This window comes from Megascapheus bottae, chromosome 20, assembly GCF_031878675.1.
Source record: "Megascapheus bottae isolate mThoBot1 chromosome 20, mThoBot2.hap1, whole genome shotgun sequence".
In the NCBI taxonomy this organism is placed as follows: Eukaryota; Metazoa; Chordata; class Mammalia; order Rodentia; family Geomyidae; genus Megascapheus; species Megascapheus bottae.
Genome location: NC_143528.1, coordinates 33728888 through 33748506, shown reverse-complemented (window position 1 = coordinate 33748506; position 19619 = coordinate 33728888). Strand labels below are relative to the sequence as shown.

At 43.1% G+C, this 19619-nt stretch overlaps 1 protein-coding gene across 4 annotated transcripts in view; it reads right to left on the bottom strand.

Moving 5' to 3' along the window:
- Positions 1–237: 237 nt before the first annotated feature.
- The window catches only part of Sh2d4a (SH2 domain containing 4A), a 35461-nt gene continuing 16079 nt past the window's right edge, over positions 238–19619 (bottom strand). For 3 of the 4 annotated variants that reach the window (XM_090354248.1, XM_090354247.1, XM_090354249.1), the window contains exons 5-9: positions 9489–9600; positions 7452–7644; positions 5027–5157; positions 2339–2559; positions 238–1697 (exon numbers count right to left, since the gene is read on the bottom strand). In XM_090354248.1, coding sequence (XP_090210374.1) covers positions 1605–1697; positions 2339–2559; positions 5027–5157; positions 7452–7644; positions 9489–9600 — 750 coding nt within the window. In that variant the 3' untranslated portion in view covers positions 238–1604. Of the gene's footprint in view, positions 1698–2338; positions 2560–5026; positions 5158–7451; positions 7645–9488; positions 9601–13576; positions 13658–19619 lie in introns of all 4 variants that reach the window. The other variant, XM_090354250.1, reaches the window with a different exon arrangement.

Here is a 19619-nt window from a genome sequence, read left to right as displayed (position 1 = left end):
TAGTCCTGAAGCTGGAACTTGGGACCTGGGCACTGTCCTTGGACTTTTCTTAGGGCTAGTTCTCTACCATTTGCACCACAGCACCACTTCCAGCTTTTTTTTTTCTCTGTGTATGTGGTACAAAAGAATTGAACCCAGGGCTTTATGCATGCGAGGCAAGCACTCTACCACTGGGCCACACTCCCAGCCCAAGATTGCTTTTTTTAAAAAAAAAACCATAAAGCACAACATAAGCACTCCAATTCAAAAGCTGAAGGCAACTTTATTAACAATTTATCCTTTCTTCTAGTTAGTAGCTTTATACAGATCCCTGTAAAGCCCATACTTACATCACAGAAAGCTGTCAGAACCAGTAAGAATAACTTGAGAAGCTTTTAATTCTGCCACAACATTGAGAACCCTTCAAAGAGGGCAAGTGATATCTTGTTTTGGGGCTACTCTAGGGGTTACTGGGCTGGTGACTCTGTTGGGGGAAGGACTTTATACAGGTACAGCCTTTCAACTAAAGAGAAGTGCACACTGACAGCCTTAGCCATCATTCACTGAGCCACAGCCTGGCCTATTTTAAGCCAGGTACAGTGAGACCTCAAGGAGTCAAGTCTCCTGTTCAAAAGGTAAATAATGACTCTAGCATTAGTGATCACAGTTCCCGGCGCAACTGAGTCAGAAACTTGGTGGTAAACACTGATTACAGTTACCCTGGGGTTAGGTTAGCAGCAAAAGCATTAGATGATGCCAGTCTATACTACATCTGATCCATGTGAAATGTGCCAACTACTGCAGACCATCTAGTAATGGATGGATGGCAAACGCTGTCATGGTGCCCATTACACTGAAAAAGTTTCCCTTTCTGCCCTAAAACCATACCATGTCAGATCCAAACCCCTGGCATATTTGTTTGTGTTTCTGCAGTAGTGATAAATGGCCCTTTCTATATGCTTGTCTCATTTGTGTGTGTGTGTGTGTGCCTTTGGAGAAGTGTGGGCCCCTTTCTCTCCAAAGCAGGCCTCTTCCAGACGCCTGCTCACTTCCCCATAGCCTTTGTGTGTCTGTGGTCATGTTTCTCCTCTAGAACTGCATTTGTACACTCCCCATTCATTCAATTTACACTCGTGGCATCTGGTTTTCTGCCTCTTACATCCTGGCTCATCTACCATCATCCAGCTCACCCAGGAAGGACTTCTTTTATTTTCCAGCATTCCAAAGACAAGGTGGAAGTTTATATCAATGGGTCCTCTGAAATGACAGAGGGTAGACAGCTCAAAAAATAATTCACAAGAGCTACTGCTTTTGGAGTACAACTGAATTCTGAGAAGTGTCTGATTTCTCCTTTGGTTTAGCTCAGGTTCATCATTAAGGTGGTGTTCTCATGTCAGTCCTTGCTGACATGGTGCTCTTGCACTTCGCAGATAAGGAAGAGATTCCTTTGTCCTTGAATAACACCCTGATGTCCATGCCAAAGAAGTGTCAGCAACGCCTCCATGGTCACTTCATGAGGGATACTGGCCCAGCCTCACTCAGGTTGATTTTGGCTTCATACACAAATGTACATTTCAGTGGTGTCTGTCCAGCTGGAGGATGGAGAATGGCCCAGATGGAGGCTGTCACTCAAAGAGTTCCAGGTAATCTGGTGGCTCATCTTGCTGTCCACAGGGATAGAGAAGCAGCTCCTTCCCCAGGGAAGTTATGGGTTCCTCCTGTCAATCAGAAGCCACAAGGTCAGGCTGGTAAGCGCATCAATGATAAATGGCTACCTCCTTAAAGGTTATCCCTTGAGGGAGTAAAATACTCTAGTAGTTAGTCATTGGACAAAGGTAGACTCCATATGTAAATGGATAATACACATGAGAATTATGTTTAAGAAGAACACGTTTTTGCCCGATATTGGTAACTCATACCCAGCTACTCAGGAGGCTAAGTTCTGGAAGATTGCGGTCTGAAGCCAGCTGGGCTGAAAAGACTTTGTCTCTTCCTTTGATTTATATGACACTTTAGTAGCTTATGACAATAGTAAAGATAAGCACTTCCTCCATACTCTCACTTTCCCTTTAGGGCCCTAGCTGTGACCTAAGGCTGTGCTCAGATGGGATCAGTGGTTACCCAACTTGGTTACCATCTTTAGTGTTCTCTGCCCTCAGTGGAATCTCCCTAGGTATTTGAGAAAGACCCATGTTCTATGATCAAGGAAATGCATTTAAACATCTGAATTATCAGGAACAATGATCAGAGATGAACCTTCTACCCCGTGATATGTCTCGGTGATTTTCTTTCTTACCATTGCCGCTCATTATTAGAGCAGATATCTTAGGAGGAGAGTTACACTTATGAATTGCTTTACCTTGTGATATTCCACCAAATCAGCCAGGGTGGCGTGCTGTAGCTGGTCTACACCGAGGAAGCTGTAGGAGTCGGCAGAGGCATCGATGAGGAAGTGTTTGCAGCCTTCCTCTGACAGGTGAGATAAAGCATAGCCCTTCATTCTCTCGCTGACTCGGACCAAGAAACTTCCTGGCACACCTGCACTCAGAAGCTCATTTGCTCTCTTGAGGGTGAGAATTCCTGTGGGAAGACATAGGGGAAAGCAACTCCTTTCAAAAAGTCTTCTTTGTTAAATCTAAGTTGGGTGTTGAGTAAAACACCAGAACCATTTTATATGTGCTTGGTCATCTTAAAAATATATTTTGGTATTTTGTAAATGGCCAAGAATAGATTCCATAAGCAAATGAGAACTATCAAGTGACACATTTCAACTGGATGTAATGGCTTCTGCCTGTTGTCCTGGCTCCTCAGGAAGCTGTCATTTGAAGGGCAGTGGTTCAAGACAAGCCCGGGTCCAGAAAAGTACACAAAACTCCATCTCCAAAAGAACTAACAAAAAAATCAGACTGGGAGTACGGATCAAGCGGTAGAACACCAGCAAGCAAGTTGAGCAAGAATCAGGCCCTGAGTTCAAACTCTGGTTCTGGCAATAAGTAAAAACAAGATTGCATGTCCACTTAGAGAGTCATTTCTAGCAGCCCAGGTGATGGTGGAACTGAGGCATCTACCAATGAGAACACGATGGCCAGAAACACCTGTGGTTGTGTCTAGCCGATCCCAGCCAGAGCCACAAAACTGAAGGAGTGAAGGTGGAGAACTGGAATGGGTTAGCCTTGCCCGGGACAGCCTCATGCTGCAAAGAAGTATCCAGCCCAGGATGTCTCAACATGACTGAAGCTGGAACTTCCTGGGTCAGAAGGTTCTGAAGTTAGTGACTGAACTTCATGAACCTTGTCTCTGAGGCCCTTCTACAACCTGTGTGCTTTCTATACCCACTGGCACTTAAAGAAACAGCACTTTATTTATGTCTTTGCATATATGTTTATGGCTTCATACATATTCAAAGAACAAGCTCTCCCTGCATACAAGAGATTTTACACATAGAGAGAAGCCCCTTGAATTCTGACCAGCCTTTTCCCTAGTTCATAATCTAGGGTTTGACTTCTATCCTGAAATTCATCGCTTAATCCTGCTATAATTCTACAAGTGAGTGGAAAATAAGCAGGAAAAAGCTCCCACCCATCAGTATGCAGAATTGCCAGTATGCTCTTACTGTAATAAAGGGAGGACATAAAAAATATATCCACCATAAGGAAATAATACCAAATAAATAGAATCATGGTATTCGGGTTACAAATCTCAAAGAAGAAGAAGAGGAAGAAGAGGGAGAAGGACGAGGAGGAGGAGGAGGAGGAAGAGAAGGAGGAGGAGGAGAGGAGAAGAAGAGGAGGAGGAAGAGGAGGAGGAGGAGGAAAAGGAGGAGAGGAGGAGCTGTTGCAGCAGCATCTCCAGGCCTCCCAGCCCACCCCCAACCTACCCCAGCCTGAGCTCAGACTCATGGCCACCCACCACACAAGCAGTCTGGACTCCTGCAGTGGGCGATGTCCTGGTCACATAGTGACTCACACCTGTAATCCTAGCTAATCAGTACATTAAGATGTAAGGATATTAGTTTGAAGTCTGTCTGGCAAAACAAAAACAAAACAAGAGACTCTTATTTCCATCTAACCAGCAAGATGCTGGGCTGGAGATGTGGCTCATGAGTGAAAAGGCTGAGGAAAAGCAAGGCTCCTCGTTCAAACCCTGGGTATGGTGGTGCGTGTGTGAAATTCCAGCACTTGGGAGACTGAGATAGGAGAATCATGGCTTCAAGGCCATCCAGGGCTCTATGAAAGCCTGCCTCAAAAAACAATCCTATGACATGTATTTGCGTAGCCCACGTCCACAGGGAAGAAAACACAACTCAGACCTCAGTGATCTGGTCATTGCCCGAGTAGTCCAGAAAAGCATTCTGACAACGGAACTTCACTCCTAAGCCTCAATCACCCACCTCACAGAAGCCAATGCCTCTTCTCAATATCCAAGAGATTGAGAAATTACCATGAGCGAGGTAGACAGAGCTTGTTATGTTAAACATGGAAATGATTTATTACTTATTCCAGCTCAGAATCCAAACATCCCCCGTGAGGCTGTAACTCAACACCAGAAACAAGGGATTGAAGCCACAGAATATTTAAATTGGAGGTTTCAAAGTTTAACTCTACCATTCAAAAGATTAAGGGACCTACCACTCAAAGATGAGAAGAACAATGCCTTAGTCAAGTTCACCAGCTAGTTAGGCAATGAAGCAATCTTGTGTCAACTAACCATCATCCTACCATAGCCACCCACCCCAGCTGACACCATGGGCAGAAGGAAGACATCACAACCAGGTACCCTTGTGTGGGTCAGCAGGAGACACTGCTGTTTCCACCCACTCCAGGGCAATACGTCTGTGGGGGTGAGTTATCCCACGGGGCGTACAGGGGCCCTGGACACTGACTGCCTTCTAAACAGGCACGGGAAGGCAGCTCATAGAGAAACCTTTGAAAAACTGCTTTGTGAAAATCATTTGAAAGACTCTTTGGGGGTGAAGCATAGATAAAAGGCAGCTTTTATTCTTTCTGCCTTCCCGGTGGAGCAGCACCACTTAGGTCTCGGTTCTCACCGTGGAACCAGGGGGCGATGACATCCGAGCTCTTCTGGAAGCCAGCACGGAGTGGGAGCTGCTCTTCTTTGAACCACTGGATGATGTCTGCCTGGGCAGGGGTGGGTGCCATCCTGGATGCCCCCTGGTTTCTGTTAGGTGGGATACACTTGTCTAGTTAGAGTTATTGACTTTGAAAATAATGTCCCCCCCAAATGAGTGAGCATATAACTCTGCTATCTAGACACGACCCACTTGTCTACCTACATATCCCATTGGTCTCCCAATCTCTAGATACAAGGCACTTATGTACTAATTAATATATTATACACTATACACTATCTACTTATCTATTACTTATGTAGTTAGCTATTTTTCTCTAGAAACACACTATCTTTCTATATATATATATTCTATCTACTTATATATCTCTAGATACATGCTATCTACCTATCTTTCTATCTCTATAATAGTACTCTCTCTCTCTGTCTCTCTGTCTCTCTCTCTCTCTCTCTCTCTCTCTCTCTCTCTCTCTCTCTCTCTCTCTCTCTCACACACACACACACACACACACACACACACACACACACACACACATGCACGCACGTCATTGCATATAACCAGTGGATGAGTAAAAACATTCAAGAAAAATAATTGTGTGCACAGATAGACCTATGTTCTTGTCATTATTCCCTAAACAGTACAGCATAACTACTTACACAACACTTAACGCTACAGTAAGTGTCCCATGTCCTCTAGAAATGATTTGAAGTACAAGCAGCTCACTCATATACATGTAATTGTATGATCACTTCCCATACTCGCTTCCAAATTAGGTTCTTTTTCTCTGAACTATCCTCAGGAATGGATCAAAAAACCTTCCTCCAAAGACAGAGTGACTATCTGTCTTCTCCTGGGCTGGCTCCTGGCTGACCTCTGTCATGGCTGTTTAAGGTTGCAGGCCTCACCCCATCCCGTCTGATACACAAGAAGTACTTCATTGCCTCCTCTTCATGTAGGAAAAACATGCCGGGGACAGCCTACAACAGGAGCTGCCCTGTGTTTAAAGGCCATTGAAATGCTATGCCTTAGAAAAACTGTGGGAAAGAAAGAGGCACCTGGAGGCCTTCCTTGCATGCGACCCTTGGAAGACTCTGGAAAACTGGCAGGAGCCACAGGAGTGACTCAGTCCCTGGCTCTGTGGCTGGTATGGCCACACAGACCAGCTGTGGAAGAACTGGGCAGTGCGTGGGAGGCTTCCGTGACCTGTTTGAGTAGCAAGGCGAGAGCTCCATTGCCTGACTGTCTTGTTTTGCTGTCCAGAAAGAAAATATCATTCCCCTAGCTGTCCCTCCCTAGCTATGTGGTCACTTCAGGTTGAGTACTTCGTGTAAACATGGAATATTTCAGCCAGACAAGCAGCAAATAATGATAGAAGAAATGCCCACTTTTCAGTCTCCTCTGAGGTCATAATTCTTATTTAAAGAAAAAATAATTTGGGCACGGGTGGTTCATGCCTGTAATCTTAGCTACTCTAAATGAGGGTCAAGGTTCAATGCCAGTATGGGCCGAAAAGTTCCTGAAATTCTTATCTCCAACTAGCCAGCAAAAAGCTGGAAGTGGAGGCATGGCTCAAGTGGTAGAGTGCCAGTCTTGATTGAAAAAGCCACAGGATGGTGTCCAGACCTTTAATTTCAGCTCTGGTATTGGAGGGGAGAAAAAGGTATTGGCAGTAACTACTGACTCGAAGCAGTCAGATTTTTGTTTTTCATTTCCCTAATTCCTAACGAAGAAGTAGAGTTTGAGGTTTTATTTCAGAAAGCAAGGCTATTCACAGCTCTGTTCAATCCATATCTGATTTTAAACATATTCCAGTATTAGGATCTGAGATTGTGACTCAGTGGTAGAGTTCTTACCTACCATGCTTTATTCCTGGATTTGATCCCCAGCACCAATTAATAATAGACAACAGAATATCAAGAATGCTTGACTCTCAGTGATCAGGAAAAATGATTTCGTAATCAGTACACAGGAGGAGTGGGGCTCCTTCCGGGATATTACTGAATTCTTTGGGTATATCCCAGCACACATTGTTTTTCCTAATTCTTCCACAGGCAAAGGTATCCTCTTCACCAGGGAGAGAGTTCCCTTATAAAAAGGATATGTTTCTTACTTCCCCAAATATCAAGTGGGCTATTTATCTCAGAGGACAACTGTAATGAAGACTGCTTGGACTCTCACAGCCTGTGTCATGATGGCCCACAGCTGGATACCCAGCGACCTGGAAGGAGGACTGGGAAGAGTGCAGTTCAAATCCAGTGCAGGCAGAATATTAGGGAGACCCCCTCCCCCATGTCAATACTGTCATCCCATCTGTCTATACAAGAGGCTGCTGTCTTTGCCCCACACGCAGTGCTTATGACTGCAGCAGCCTGTGGCTCCTTACCTGGCTGGTTTCTGAGGGCACCCTGTTGGAGACAGGAACTGGGGCTTGGGTGGAAGGGGTGGTCTTCTGGGCTTCTGAGGAACATTCTGTAGCCCCTCACTGTTTCTTCCCCTCTGTGATAACCTCTTGTAGTCTTCCCTTGCTTGTTTAGCAAGGGAGCGTCTCTTCTCATCTGCTGCTTTGGACTTTCGCACTAGAGAAACAACGGGATGTGAGAAACCTCCTCTCCCACCCATCTCTGCTCCCCACAGAGACCTGGCACTCAGCACACCATGACAGGCACATGGCATCTGTCATTCAAGGGTATGAATGAACAATCTATCCATCCATGCCCATGATCAGATGTTGGGGCTCATTCTCCACACTCTGCACTTGGGAGCTGAGGACCTTTTGAGGGAGTGAGAAGGAAGAGGAAGAGGAGAGGACATCTAAGAGAAATAGGCAAGTGTAAGCAGGGAACCTCGGGCTGCATGAGGATTTGAATTAGCCAAGGTGGGTAAGAAATAAAAGGCAAGAATCCCGCCCCTCCCACACTCACACTCAGGTCACACACAGTACGTATTGAGTCCCTAACAAAGACCTGAAAGGCAGGTACTGAGTGACTGAGCCAGGTGTAAAGCAGAGATGCTAATAAAACAGACCCCAGGAGCTAAACTAAGTCAGAACATGACTGACAGACAAAAAATAAAGGAGTGTTATCCATAGCATGTTTAGAATAAGCATAGAACAGGTTAGTACATTTGAAAGTATCCTACAGCTGCCTTATTTCATTTTACAATGTTAGAGACACTAATACAGAATATTAAAATACTTTTCACTGAGTATATTTTCACTTCAGTTATTATTGGTCAAATCCTGTTGTGTTTGACTTCAAAAAGGCCACCAAATGATTTCATTATACTAGGATTTCTATGCCTAGCACAGAAGGTCACAGATTGATTCTTGTAAATATTTTCACTTCCCCAAAATTACCATTTTAATAGCATTTGTTGTAATGGAATTGCGGATCAGGTTTGAATTGTGTACATTCTGTAAACACTGCCTTGTTCAACCTGCCTCAAAGGATAAGCCAGGAGTGTAGCCTTTGTCTGCGTCTAATGGAATCTTCATCCTTTTTAGCATCCTTGAGCATCCTACACTTGGCATGGCTGGCAGTGGTTTGTTCTCCTGTAGTGTTATCTCTGCAGTGCTAGCTCAGTGGGGGCGCAAGAGCCGTGAGAAGGATGCTAACACATCCAAGTTGTCAGGATCACAAAATTACCTGCATGCAAACGTCACCATGTCCTGCAACTACTGCCGTGTATCAATGGCTGTGTATTAGCTGGCCACATATGGTTTATTCCTGCAATCCTGGCTACTCAAGAAGCTGAGATCTGAAGGAACAAAGCTCTAAGCCAGCCTGGGCAGAAAAGTTCCTTGAGAATACATCTACAGTTTACCAGCAAAATACAAAACTAAAGACAAGGCTCAAGAGGTAGAGTGCCAACTGTGAGTTGGAGCACAAAGCTCTGAATTCAAACCCAGGTATTGGAACCAAAGGAAAAAAGAAAAGAAGACAAAAAAAAAGGACATGTACTATTGGAAACTTAGGAGGATAACAAAACAGAACATAAAACACAAGTAGTTTTAAATCTCTCCTCTCTAAGAAAATTAATGTTGACAGGTTAATAGTCTTCTGGCTCTTTTCCTTCACAACTTACTTTCTAAGACAGTGATATTTTTATACTAATCTTTAACTTATTTTTCTTCTCAAAGCCAAAGAGATATAGTCCTTGAACACTCTCCTAAAGCACATGTCTCAGAGTTATAGCCATGCTATTTCATCATGTATGTGGGGGCGCCATTTTGATGGTACATAGATGAACTCAGGAGAATTCTGCTATTCAAAAGCACTTGGACCAAAATTAACAGTTAACGAATTTAATGATATGTCATCTCTCTAGGCACCTGCAAGTGCTTTCTAGATGGATCACTGAGTGAGTGAACTGAAAGCTGAGAGGAGGCTGAAAGCTGGAAGTAAGGCCTCTGCATACTCACAAGATGCCTGCCACTCTGAATCTTCTTTCCAGCTCTTATAAATCTGCTTGGTTTTCTCTTCCTCTACTTGTTTGATTTCTTCGTCTGGTTTTTTCTTCAGGGGTTCTTTCTTCTGTGTTAAAAAAAAAAAGAAGAGAGAGAGTGAGACAAGCGTTGGTGATAGATTTCACAGTTTTCTGGAAGGATGAGGGCATGAAGCCTGTCTTACTTCTTTTGTTGTTTGTAATTACTCTATACAGTGCTTCTTCCTTGTGCTGTTGCCCCACATGTATCATGTGATTTGTTCTAGCCCACCTGAGGAGCATCTGGTAAGAGCCATGCCCAAAATTCCAAATGTGGAACTCTAGGGTGCATTCTGAGCATCACTGTAAGTGATTAACCAAGGGGTTAAATGATATTTTGTAGGGTAATAGCAAGAGTTACATCTGCGACTGCCAAGCAGAGTGCATGCCACACATAAGGCCTCAGTAAACAGTGCTGTTGCCCAGACAGAACACTTAGCTGCCCTAAATAGCCTTCCAGAAGTCAACATACTGCTTCCAGGCAGTGTAAACACTACTTATCAGGGGTGATGGAGTCCACAGAGAAGCAGTGGGGCCTGTACATGGCTTCTACCCAAGGTCTAAATGACCTTTGGTGGTTCCGAAAGGAATGTTACTGCTTAAGAAAAAAAAAGAAAGAAAACGGAAATACATTTAAAAACTTCCATTCATCACAGAAAATGCAAAGTAAGAGATATAACCACTTTTTTAAAAAGAGAATCAGAGCTGGGTGCTGGTGGTTCTAGCTTGTAATCCTAGCTACGCAGGAGGCAGAGATCGGAGGGTTGCGATTTGATTTGAAGCCAGTCTGGCAGGAAAGTCCATGAGTCCTATCGCCAATGAATTTCCAAGAAGTCAGAAGTGGAGCTGTGGCTCAAGTAGTAGAGTGCTAGCCTTGAACAAAATGTGCTTAAGGAGAGTGTCCAAGCTCTGAGTTCAAGCTTCAGGTATAGCACACACATGCATGCATGTACACATTCAGACATGCACACCCACAAAAGAAATTAAGGAGTTAAAATTGTGGCCTAAAAGCAATTGGAAGCTGGGCACAGGTTGCTCACACCTGTAATCCTAGCTACTCAGGAGGCTGAGATCTGAGGATCATGGTTCAAAGCCAGCCAGGGCACTAAAGCCCATAAGACCCTCATCGCCAATTAACTACTGGAATACCGGAAGTGACACTGTGGCTCAAGTGGTAGAGAGCTTGCCTTGAGCTGAAGAGCTCAGGGACAGAGCTTAGGCCCAGAACTCAAGCCCCATGACTGACCAATAAATAAATAAATAAACAAATAAATAAATAAATGGAAAATATTTACTATCTTCACCACTTTTAAATATGTTACATTAATTAGAATCAAGGGGACTTATCTTTAAAGAGAAAAACGAAATCACTTAGACCTGAAAAATATGTAGCTTTCTAAGAGTTCCTAAGCAAATTGAATGTATAATCAGGCAAACTAACACAAGCCTTGATAGCAAAGTAATTAACAGATTAAAAGATCAGCCCTACCTCCTTCTTTATTTCAAAGTGAGCTAGCTTGCTTGCTTGCTTGCTTACTTGTTTCCTTCCTTCCTTCCTTCCTTCCTTCCTTCCTTCCTTCCTTCCTTCCTTCCTTCCTTCCTTCCTTCTCTCCTCTTTTCCAGTACAGGCATCGAGATTTTAAGACTTCCTTGCTGTGAAATTATTTTCCTACAATTAAAACACAAACCTAAATGTTGAGAAGCTTGCATTTAATCACTATAGAAAGTAATAAGTCCAAATATAATGCAGTGATTATTTATAAATTCTGTCCTTCATATAAAACAACTTTTATGTATCCTCTGTTTTCCTGACACTGTTAACCTCTCTAGAGCTCAGTACCTTTTGCTAGCAAACACAGATTTTGGAATCTGTAATGACTGTCAAAATGTACCATCCCTGACTGAATCTGCGCACAGATCTGAAGTACACAAAAGGGCTGAGTGCTATTTCCATGCTCAAACAGAAATACTAAAGATGGAACTTAAGTCCCACATGCCACATGTGTTAAAAGTAGCTAGAAAAGAGTGTCATATGATCAAGCTATAGTATCATGGAAATGGTATAAATAAGCAGGAAGTTTAAGAGGTGAAAGAAAATGTTACATGAATAATAGTACAGGTAGTAGCTAGATGATAGGCTATGACAGAATGTCTGAGAAGGCTTTTGACTAAATCTGCCTCTGAGCTCAGTGGGGAAGGAGACCAAATTAATGTGCTTCACAGAATGATAGCAAATGAGATCTGGCTCTCGCCTCTGTTTATTCAGAGCAGCTAGAAAAACCTAAGAACTCCAGAGCTGTCTCTACGGGCAGGAAGCTGGATTCATTACCCGTAATTAGCCTGGAAAGTTCCAGTCATGGGGAGTGACTGGCTCATTCATTCTCACCACTTATCTGCCATCTTTGACCATGTCAAGGCAATTCTTACCTTGGGGCCTTGTCCCCTTCCCATCATCCATCCACACTGTCCCCTCCCTTGTTTCTTCAGATCTGTGCTCTGTATGGCTTCTCAGAGTTTTCCTCTCTGGCCATTTGCCTAAAGACACCACCTCGCTTTCTCCTAGCATTCCTTAACTCCCTCATCCTGCTTCATCCTCCCCCAACCCCCACCCCAGGCACATATAATCACCTGGCTTCCGATTTCTCATCTGTCAGAAAGTAAGTTCCCTGCAAATGGAAACTCAATATAATTTTCTCATAAAATATATTTGCAATTTCCATCCCAGTGCCCACCACACCGCAGGCATTCCATAAATGACTGAGGAATGACTACGTGGATTGGCCTATGTCACTTCATATAACATAACACAATCTTGGAAGTATAGCGGAGAACTCCCTTTAAGTCCTTCATTGCTCTCATTTTAGAAACAGGCATGTGTGCAATGTCCTCAGTACCCAGGACCCCCTGCTGATATGCCATAATTATTTTATAGAAAATAGAACACGCACCTCCTCTTATTTAGTTTAAATCATGTAATGCCTACTAAAATGTAAATGAGATCTAAATAGTCATTGCACTATATCATTTAGAGAAGCATAACCAAAAAAGTGATACATGGTCAATATAGATTCAATTCTCCTCCAAATATTTTCAACCAACAGTTGGCTGAATCTGCAGATGTGATACCAGTAGATCCAGAGTGCATTGCATTGAGTTATTAGTATCCCTATGTAAACCAGAATTCCAGAACTTCATCACATATGATTTCTTGAAGTCTCAAAGCTGTGAGCAATCCTGTCTCCGTGTGTCCCAAAGAAAGAGTGAGGGACTCAATCATGAGGACCACATAAATCTCGGGGCTGTCTCCTCCTCTGCCCCATCTCAGGCCTGGGACTACATGGAAGTTTCTTTCCACAGGTTCACTTCTTTCCCTGTTTTGTCAGAGTTTTTTTCATGTGGATCATTCCTGATGCGGTTTCTAAACACCAATCTATATCTCGTTCATTTTGAGGAATATATGATTTGATAATCAGATCGGGGATGTTATCATGATGGTTCTTATTATGTTCTCTGCTTATGGTAGGAAGGTAGGCTTGGCCTGTGGGGACAATGTCACATCTGGATGGGCAGGAAAGCAATGAGATCCTTCTAAGAGCCTTGCCTCATTGGATATGGATGCCCTAAGAGGTAGCTTGTCTCCAAGTGCCAGGCTCACAGAAACAAACACGCGTGCAACATCATCAGAATTCATGATGGCTACCAAGGTTAACGTGCCACTTATCACTCTTCAGCATCACTCTTCCTGCTGTGTTTGCTCCCCCTCAGGATGTCGCCTGTGTCTTGGATCTTCAATGAAAAGTCATCAGATGCATCTTGGCATCTGTTCTTTGCATGGCATCCAAGACATTTCCTATTCCAGATAAGTGGGGCAAGATGAATAGCTGTATTTGCAGATTTCAAGGCAGACTTTGAATTCTCCTGCTGAATTTCAATTCTGCATGAGACTAATTGACTAATTTGTGAACCATTAGTGGAACTGGCTATACATTTAGCCCCTGGAGGACAAAATGTGATGTCTTTTTTTACCTGATGAAATCCATATGCCTTCATACGATTGATAGAATCTGCCAGCATTTGTTGAATATTTCTTGAAGAGCTGGTGGGTGGCTAAAAATTAAATGAAACACATTTTTTATAGCATTTAGAGCTGGCAGGCAGTTACAGAAGCCAATCTGCCAATGCTTCCTTGGTTTTTGTGTTTGCTAATATTGTGCAGCATCCACAGCCAAAGCTACCCAAAGCCCCCCAGGGGCTAACTGAGGCTAGCAGCAGGCATGCGATGCCTTTAACTTCCCTGAATTAGTGTCCAAAAACCAGGAGCTGACAGTTTGGGTGTCTTGTTTCTGTCTGACCCTGGGAGTTCTACATGACTTCTAGACATTAACATTACTTGAATTTTCTTTTAGACTGTTCTCCACAACCTTTATTTTAGCTCAGACAAGAGAAATAGCTCAGTTTCTAGCATGTACCTGCAGAGTGTCTTGCTGCCCTTGAGACAGTCTTGGGAGATCAACGGTTGGAGCTGGAATCCCTGTTCACTTTCTCAACCTGGCCTCCCTCCTTACCCGTGTGACCCAGTATCTAAGTTTCTGCTGCTCCAGATGGGTTTCTCAGGAGGCAACTAGAGAATCATCCTTGGTTTCGATTGCCTAGTGTCATTCCTGCCTGCCACAAACTGACCCCTCTGAGCCTGTCACTCAGATCACAGTAGATGCACCTAAACCCAGCAAAATTTCACTGGTCCTCATCAGCCCCTCTCTGGCTTGAGTGCAGAACCTGAGCAGAAGATGCTCCTCGTAGGCCTATGCCCTGTATAGCCCAGGAGAGCCAACCACAAGCACCATTGCCGTGACTTACATGTCCTGTGTCGGAAACTGTCAGCAAAGATGTCTGTATGGGATATTTAGTGAAGAATAGGAGGGTATTGGGAGGTCACTACCATGCCAAATGCAAACCCACATAAATGGCAGAGAACCTGAATATCTCAATTTTTTTTAACTTCTGGGCATATGGCTACTCAGCTACACTGTATCTCCTGGCAGTTAGCTGCACCCAAGCCAATAACTTATTTCAATGGAATGTAGGTAATAACTGGAATTTTTTCACTTCTATCTAGACCTTTAAAACCTCCCTCCACCTCTATAAGCTAGAAAGTTCTCATTACCCAGGATCCCACTAAGGAGAGCAGAGTCACAAAAATCTATGTGGTACTGGGTTTTCTGGATCCAGGACACCCATACTGGACTGGTGTAAGAGAAAAATTAACTTCTTCTGTGTTTTAAGTGTTACAATACAATTTTGAAACTTCAGTTGCTTTAACTGACCAAACTAGCTCCGACAGCCTGGTGTGTTTCTAGCTTTCTGTCAAGAGGGTATTAGTCATTATACAAGATGGGGAGGTATTCAATGGATGGTAATTTTACTAATGGTTATCAGCCACTGGTATGGCCACTGTTTACATGAGTTACTAAGTTACTGTTTTTGCTTCACATAATGCCTCTGAGGGATGGGCAACTTTATGCTTCATTTTCAGATGAGGAACTGAGTCTCAAAGGAGCTGTAGGCCATTCTCAGTCTCATACAACTAGTTAATGCCATTGTTTATGCTTTGTTTCCCCACTGTGTTGACATTGTGATGATGGGAAAATAAGAATCGGGCTAGATGATTTCTTATGCTTATTATCTGCCTCTGTAATGTGTCTGTTTCCCAATCCCTACTTAACCATATTATCTTTCATTGTATTTTCATTCCACTGTGATAAAAGGATACTTCAGCTACTCCATATCTAAAAATAGAACTGTACATTAATGGTTCCTTTGCTCATGAACTGCTCCCACAGGTTTTGTGCAGGCCTGTTTGGACATGAGTCCACGATGAAGCATATGTTGGTGCATATGCCTGTAATCCCAGCATCTGGGAAGAGGATATGAAGTGGGGCACTATTTTGCAAAAGAAATAAAAAAAGAAAGGATCAGTTTCTAATATGTTGAAAACTGGGTATTAGGTCACTTCTATCCTCTGATAGTTCCTTAAGTGTCAGAGCCAATATTTCATATATTTTAAGAACACCCTGGCAATCAGAGGATCTGGGGCTATTTCCGTAGTTGGATTTAGAATGTGGCCTAAAGGCCCATGTACTCAAGGCATCTCCCTCGATGTGGTGCTAAGTTTCAAGAGGCCAGGCCTAGTGGGAAGTCTTTAAGTCAATGGGGTGTGTCCTTAAGACATAGGACAGGAGAATGGCCCCTCCTTTGTCTCTTCAGTTTCCTGGCCCAGAGGTGGTTCTGTTCAACCATGTAATCTTGCTGTGGTAGAAAGATTCCTCAGAGGCCCCAAACAACCAGGTCAGCTGATCTTGGACCAAAACATTTCTAAAATTGTGATCTGAAACAAGCCTTCTCTCTTTAGATGTTGATTATCTCAGGGTTTTGTTATAGTGATGGAAAGCTGACTAGTAAATTTCTAAGCCAGGACTTTGTCAGTCACACTTCACTCTGCTCTGCTCTGCTCTGCCTTTGAGCTCTCAAACGATCCCATTTCCTGAATTTGCCTTAGGCTGGCAGACATCTGATACTGAAAAGTGTTGTCTACTTTGCCAAATATACCTCAATCCTTCTCTTGCCAATGAATGTCATTTGCATGGTAAGAAAAGACATTAACTCTACATGAATTACTCTCTATCTCCTGGGACTATGCACACACACACACACACACACACACACACACACACACACACACACACACACACTGATTTCTTACCACCTGCTCTTTAAGAATCATCTTAACTTTCTTCCTACTATCACCACGTATCCTTTTCTTACCAGCAGTGTGAACACAGGCAGTGCTTTAGCACTTATCAGATGTGAGGAGTTATTAATAGTCCCAAAACAACCCATAGCTAAGCCCAGTCAAGGTGCTAGACAGTGTGAGTTGAGGCACATGATTGTAGGGTGGGAGGTAACAGACTTCCTCTGTCTTTCACATTATAGACTCTGATTTCAGAACCAAAGGTCACAAGGTAGTTCTTGAGTAGAAGTATTTTAGGATAAAATTGATTCACTTAACAACCATCCCAGAGCTGAACACTTCTACCCAAATACTTTATTGTTTAAGAAAGAGTGTAAGGGCCGGGAGTTTGGCCTAGTGGTTAAAGTGCTTGCCTAGCATGCATGAAGACCCGGGTTCGATTCCGCGGTACCACATACATAGAAAAAAGCCGGAAGTGGTGCTGAGGCTCAAGTGGTAGAGCTCTAGCCTTGAGAAAGTCCAAGGACAGTGCTCAGGCCCTGAGCTCAAGCCCAGGACTGGCAAAAAAAAAAAAAGAGTGTAAATCCTATACTATTTATGCACCCTAAGATTTACATTCATTAAAATAAAACATAAAATCTGCCTTTCAAGGTAAATCAAGATTTACCATTGTCCCAAAAATGTTAAAGTAATATGAAGAATTTGAGACCTGCTTAAGGCAGGTTCATCTGAATTCACTTAGATAATAATCTAAAATCCAGGAGCTACATCCTGTAGAATTTTTAGTCAACACACTGAAAATAATGTCGAGGAAAAGAAATTTCCATTATTTAAAACACACACACACACACACACACACACACACACACACACCAGTCAGCCAGGCAGCAGTGGCTCAGTCCTGTAATCCTAGCTACTCAGGAAAATTGGAGGACCACAGTACAAGCAAAGTCAGCCTGGGCAGAAAAGTCTGTAAGACTCTTACCTCCAATAAACCACTCAGAAAAGGCTGGAAGTGGTGCTGTGCCTCAAGTGGAGAAGCACTAGCATTGAGCACAGAGAGGCTCAGGGACAGTACACAGGCCCTGAGTTCAAGCCTCAGGGCAGACACACACACACACACACACACACACACACACACACACACACACACACACAAGCCAGACTGATAGGCTCAAAAGTGATGGCTATGATGCCAATACCAGAAAGAGGAGTTGCTGATATAAACACTCCCAGAGGAAGGATGGAGAAGGTACCACACCCTCTCGGAAGCTCTCATGTGATATACTCTTGAGTCGTCACCCTACAAAAGCAAGGGAGGAGAGCTGCCTCTCTGCACTGGTGGCTCACGCATGTAATCCTAGCTACTCATGAGGCTGAGATCTAAGCATCATAGTTCAAAGTCAGTCTGGGCAAAAAATATTTATAAGATTCTTATCTCCAACTACCCAGCAAAAAACCAGGAGTGGAGATGTTGCTCAAGTGGTAGAACCCTAGAACTTTAGACTTAAGTGAAAAAAGCCAAATGAGAGAATGAAGCTGAGTTCAATTCCCTGTAAAAGAAAAAAAAAAGTCAATCTGCCATGAAGCAAGCTACACACTTGGTAGAAGATGACCTGTCATTTAAACACTAGCATTAGTTGTGAAGACAAACTTCCTTCCTGTGCATCCTGCTGTCACAGTGAACTTCAGTGAGTACCACGGGAGATCCTGACAGGTCCCTGACATTGGGGAAAGATGAATAGCAAAATATAAAAACCTGTCCCCTGGCTACTTGCATACTCCTCATATCTAAATGCTTCCCTCCCCTTCCCTTCTCTTTCCATCTGACCTGTTTAGCAGATATCCAGGGAATGGAACATGGCCACATTCCCTATAATATCTATGACATGCTTAGAGACTAACCACCATGATATTTATTTAGTTTCTGTTGTATTCTTTTTTATATATTTTTATTGTAATTAATAAAAGGGTTACATGATATTTGCCAGATAGAAGGTGCATTAATTCACATACATTGATACCCTTTCACATGTCTTGGTCCCCATTCCCCCCCATCCCCCCATCTTGATTTTCCCCCCTTCCCTATCCAATTTCAAATAACCAAATCCAAATAAATCCAATATATCAGATAACAAAGTGAGATACTGTAACAATATGAGATAACCAAGGGACAGCAAAAGAGATGGGAGATAACATAGTACATTAAGGACAACAATCATTCATTATATGGCTTTTGCTTCAATATCCTAGAGGTCCTTTCAATTGGCGTCATACTATATGGCCTTATGTATCAAGGTTTTGCTCTATTGCAAATCTCTGCTAGTAGAGCCCAAGGTTTCTACTGATTATGACAAATGAGGGAAACCATTGAGCCTAAGTTCCTTTGAGTCTGGCTTACTTCACTTAATAAGATTTTTTTCTAAGTCCTACTTTTAAAAAGTATTTACTAGGAAGAGACTATCACTCAAGGACAAAATAAGCCCGAAGAGAGATGACATTGTTCTTCATTTTAGAGATCTTTGAAAAGGGATACCTGGAGAGAGCTTGGTGTTAAACCTACTGGATGCACACTAAACCTGGCAAAGCTTCAGAGTCTCTCTAGAGGATGTGGGGGAAGCCACATCCTCAGCATCTATAACACATTTTATAATTATTTTTGTGATGGATATTTTACACCTATTCTTTTGCCCGTAGTAGGATCTGAATTCAGGGCTTCAGCTTTCCTCAGCTAACGTGCTATCTTACTCTTTCATCTAAGCCATGTACACTTCCAGTCTACCATTTTTACTGGGTAATCTGAAGATGGCATCTTGCAGACTTTTCTGCCTAGGCTGGCTTTGAACTGTCTTGCCCACTATTTCAGCCTCCTGAGTAGGTAGTATCACAGGTGTGTGCCACCAGTGCCCAGAATTATTGGTGGCTCTATATACAAGCTCCTCACATCCCACATAGGCATGAGGCACCAAGCCTGAAAGTTAACAGTTAAGAGATGCACGAGGAATCCTTGTAGACCTGAGTTTGAGTGAGGGCCTTGCCTGTAAAATGGACACGAAGTGGTTAATTTGTAAAGTCGTAAGCACCAAATGAAATGCGCAGTAATCTGTGCTTGCTTTGCCCCTTCCTAAGCCTCGGTCCATGTTAATTACTAGACTGTTTACACACTCAGGATGTAGGCAGGACAGAGATTACTGGGTCCCCATCTGACAGCCTCAAAGATGTGGAGAGTGCACACACAACCTTCGCACAGAGCTAAGGACTTGAGTGGAAATCAAACAGCCACAAATCCTCTGTTCATTCACAGCGTAATTAAATTCCTGG